This window comes from Bubalus kerabau, chromosome 11 (assembly GCF_029407905.1).
Source record: "Bubalus kerabau isolate K-KA32 ecotype Philippines breed swamp buffalo chromosome 11, PCC_UOA_SB_1v2, whole genome shotgun sequence".
NCBI classification, from domain to species: Eukaryota; Metazoa; Chordata; class Mammalia; order Artiodactyla; family Bovidae; genus Bubalus; species Bubalus kerabau.
Window position 1 is genome coordinate 99,615,001 of NC_073634.1, and position 4,499 is coordinate 99,619,499.

The following is a 4,499-nucleotide window of genomic DNA, read 5'->3' on the forward strand; positions in this document are numbered from 1 at the left end:
GGTAGTTTGGTTCTTCTCTTTACCCTCTCCTCGCCATTTCTCTGTGGACCTACGGGGAGGAAAGGTGCTTTACATGCAGGACCCTGCATTTAACCTGAAGACTTAGAGGCTCCCTATGAACAACATGTGGGGCGAAGGAGAAATTCCCAGCCCAGGGCTGGGTGAGGAATCTAGACAGAGTTCTTAGTCAGCCTAGCGGCACAGGCCTAGAAAGAAGACGTTTTGGGTGGACTCAAGAAACAAGTTGCAGGTGGATATGAGCGAGGCAGGTGGATGTGAGGGAGGCAGGAGGAGGCCCCCCCGCCCCGCACCCTCACTGGTACGGGGGCTCCGGGTCTCGGGGCCGTGCAGCAGGAGGCCGGGCTGTGCCGCAGGCTCTGGGTGTCAGCCAGCTCCCCTCACCGTCTCTCCAGAAAGGCCCGCCCCGTCACTTCCACTCAGTGTTCCCCAGCTCACCAGTCCAGCACCTCCCTCTTCTTGACTGACATAAAAATATGTAGCGACAAGCTGTCTGCCACAGCAGAAATCTGATCAGACATTGATTTCAGCAATTGCCTCTATAGGCCGAGACATAAGGCAAATTTGTTTCTGAGCACTGTTACTGCCAGTGCAGGTCTGAGGCAGGAAGGGCCGGCAGCCTGTGAGGAGTGCTAGCAACAGCCCGAGCAGGAGCCCCACTTACAGATAATTGGAATCCGGATTTGAATAGTGTGTGTGCCTCCACAGTTCATGCATTTTCATTCTACACAATCCTATTTGGAAGGAATTTCTGGCCTTCATTTTCCAAGGGTTATAGGAGCTGGCTGTCAGGCATGTATAGAAAAAGGTCGGGGGGACTTCTTCTCTATGGAAACGAGGATTAAGCTGGGTTGAGGTTTCTACTTTGTGGAGCTCAAGGTCTTGCCAAAGCATTGCATTGAGCTTCTCCACTGCTCCTTTCTTACAAGATTTTTTTTTTTTTGAGTCACTTGATTTTTACCAGCAAATCAAAGACCGAGTGAGGTGCCAGCTCCAGACCAGCTGAAGCCCTCCTTCAGCGTGCTGACTTATTGCCAAGTCTTTACTTGGTAGGATGGATTTGTTTTACATGCATTTAATCCCACTTTAACACATGCTTCAAACTCCTGCCAAAGTGGGTTTAGAAAATACATTTTGCTAATGCATCTTTGCTCTCATGTTGTCATCAGGGTATTTTCAGTCGGGGAGTAGAATTAATATGGAGACGTGCACCGATGAACTGTGCTTCCCTTTCAGGCTAATGGAGGCTGGCAGGACGCAACAACTCCATCTTCTGTGACTTCTCCTACTGAAGGCCCAGGAAGTGTGCACTCCGATACCTCTAACTAATCTCCGGCAACACTTTTCCCTGAGCTGACATGCCTTGATCCGTGCATTCAGAGCAATAGGAGGAAAAGGAAAGCGCTTTTTGTAGCCCACCATCTACAGCTTTACTGTAAAACCTTGTCTTATTAGAGAACTTGGTAAATCTGTTTTTTAAGGAATCATAATCATTTGTATTTATACTTAAAAAACACACAATGTTAAAAAAGCACTTTATCCAATTAGGCCAAGGTTTAACATTGTTGACAGTCCTGTAGCTATTTTATCATAATTTATTATCAATATTTTACATGAATGGTTTCTCACTTGCCAATTACTTGGCCTTAAGGGTAAAAAAGTACCATATATGCTAAACCTCAATCGTTAAAGCAGATACAAAGACTCACCTCACCTAAATTGAACTTCTTGCATATTTCCATCACAGACTTGGATTGTCCTTCTTTCATATCACTAATGGAGTTGGAATAAAGGAGCTGTTTGGCTAACTGTTAATGATGGTTGTGTTTAAGAATCTTCCTCGTCACACTTGTGTTTCGATTTCTTATGTTATAATTAGATCAGAGACCGGTAGCATCTTTTCTCTCTCTGAAAGCACCAGTGCCCAGAGTCTGCTCGGTAATGACATTATGGATCCAGATTGTTTTGAGAGATGAAGATCCTTGCTGCTGATACAGGTGACCACGAGATCCGTCGGGGGGTTTTACGGTGTGCGCTGGGTGCTGCACAGACTTGTCAAGGTTTGCTACGTCCTCGGGCATCCACACAAAGGCCCTGCTCTCTGGAGTGTTGTATATAGTGTAGCAAAAGAGTATTTATACATCTCACCAATCAAAACACAGCTTTATTACCTCATGCGAACTCATACGAACCAATAGAATTTCAACATGTTCTGTAGCTTAGAGTGCTCACTTACTACCTCTGAACAATACTCACGCTGTAGTTTGTCTCTTTCTTATCTTTTTGCATCTTGTAATTAACTCTTTGTTTCTCTTCATAAAATGTAATGTACATTGTAATCTTTTAAAAGAAAAATCAGGGTTGCATTCGCAACTTTTAAAAAACTGAGAGTGGAAACATTGGGTCTTAAATTAACACAGGATCAGTAAAACTGTTGTAAATACTGAGAAGCATTTTGAATGTTCTTCATCTTGTTACTAATCCATGCAAAAAAGAAAAAGAAAAAAAAAAGCGATGACTAATTGTGATGCATTCAGATTTCAGTATTCAGTACTGTATATTTCACCCTGTGTAATAGGGCCCCCTCTCCTTTCTCTCTTTTTGTATTGTATGCGATTCTGAAACTGATTGAGTCATGAAAATAATTTGTGGCGGTGATTCTAATGTATTAAAAACGTTTCGTGTTCCTTTCTAACTGGATTACGCCCTGGATTGAAAAAGTCTTCCTCGTGGTAGTTATATGTAGTTTCAAACATGAATAAACTTTTTGCTTTCATGATTAAATGTTGATGCAAGTTTCTTACCCCACCACGTGAGTCAGTCTGTGCAGGCAGAGGAGAAAACCCATCTAGAAGCCGACCTGAGCATGTAAATGCGTAACCTGTCAGAGAGAGGGACTCGAGGTGAATCCAGATGGGGCTGGAGTGGCTAACCACACTCTGCAGGCTCTAGGTCGGCTGCCAGACCACTGTGAGGTGTCCTCGCTTGATATTTATGCTCTAAGAATACCACGAGGAAAATACCATCCTCGTTTCACAGATGAGGAAACTGTAGTTCATAAAAGTTAAGCAGATCCCACCAAGTCAAAGGCCTAGGCCAACAAGGGCTGTGCTTGGAACCCAGGTCTGTGTGTATTCTTGTAGCTCGCTCTTTCCTGACCTAATGATGCATCTGGCACCTACCTGCTGGATGCAAAGACCTGTTTGGTAATTGTTTTTAATATTTATTTTTATTTATTTGGCTTCATGGGGTCTTGGGGCACATTGTAAATTTCTTTCTTTCTTTTTTTTTTTTTGTTGCACAAGGACTCTCAAATTGTGATGCATTAGCTCAGTTGCTCCATGGCATATAGGAGCTTAGTTCCCTGCTGCTGCTGCTGCTGCTGCTAAGTCACTTCAGTCATGTCCAACTCTGCAACCGCATAGACGGCCCACCAGGCTCCTCTGTCCCTGGGATTCCCCATGCAAGAATACTGGAATGGGTTGCCATTTCCTTCTCCAATGCATGCCTGCATGCTAAGTTGCTTCAGTCATGTCCGACTCTGACCCCATGAATAGCAGCTCACCAAGGCTCCTCTGTCCAGGAGATTCTCCAGGCAAGAATACTGGGGTGGGTTGCCATTTCCTTCTCCACTTAGTTCCCTGACTGGGAATCAAACCTGCGTCCCCTGCATTGCAACGTGAATTCTTAATCACTAGATCACCAGGAAGTCCCTTGTTTGGTAATTTTAAAATAAATAATCAGTCTTGTCACATTCACTTCTTTGCTTTCATAACTTTGGTGAGATACCAGTTTAGAACAGACGAAAGTTTGTCCAAAAAGAGTGAGCTTCAGAAAAAAAACCACAACCTGTCTTAGCATACCTTTGAAAACTAAACTGATAAGATGTAAGACCAACTAGAAATCCTTCAGCCGGATTAAACATTGTTTTGTTCACATAGTCAGAAACTGCATGTATTTACATGTTCATCTGTCGCTAATATCTAAAGCTTTGTAGTAAAAGAAGTCGATAGCAGGTAATTGGCCTGTTTACTATATCTTGAGGAAATCGACTCACAGGAAATCAGATTAATGTTAATCAGTTGCAGCAAATTGTCTCTGATAAATACAACTGTTTTACTATTTCAGTTGGTCAAGCCAGGCAAAACAAGGGCTAGGGCCACCGTTCGCATTAATCTTGAGGCAGTTACACTGTGAGAGTAAACTTTATAAAATAAACTGCCCTCAAAGCTGTCCTCCCTTGAGCAGGCTCTCGCCTGCCTGTAGGAATCTCTCCCCTGGCTAAGCAGTTATTTGCATGATTCAATTAGCTTATGGGTCAGCCTTTCTTATCTTTGTACATAAAACCATCGCTACGCTGTGTGGTTTTGCAAAAATATCCTGTGGAAACCAGACACACACGCACACACAAATACATCTTCTTTAGAGTCTAGAAACACACATTTCCTGAGAACCACCCCAGGTCTCCTCTTGGGCCAGCC

General features: G+C 43.6%; 1 protein-coding gene across 5 annotated transcripts in view; it reads left to right on the plus strand.

The window, feature by feature from the left end:
- Positions 1 to 2,797, plus strand: part of PBX3 (PBX homeobox 3) — a 236,069-nt gene extending 233,272 nt beyond the window's left edge. For 3 of the 5 annotated variants that reach the window (XM_055541161.1, XM_055541162.1, XM_055541160.1), the window contains one exon: positions 1,255 to 2,797. In XM_055541161.1, the coding sequence (XP_055397136.1) occupies positions 1,255 to 1,347 (93 nt within the window). In that variant the 3' untranslated portion in view covers positions 1,348 to 2,797. The remainder of the gene's footprint in view (positions 1 to 1,254) is intronic. The other 2 variants (XR_008700586.1, XR_008700587.1) reach the window with 2 other exon arrangements.
- Positions 2,798 to 4,499: the final 1,702 nt, after the last annotated feature.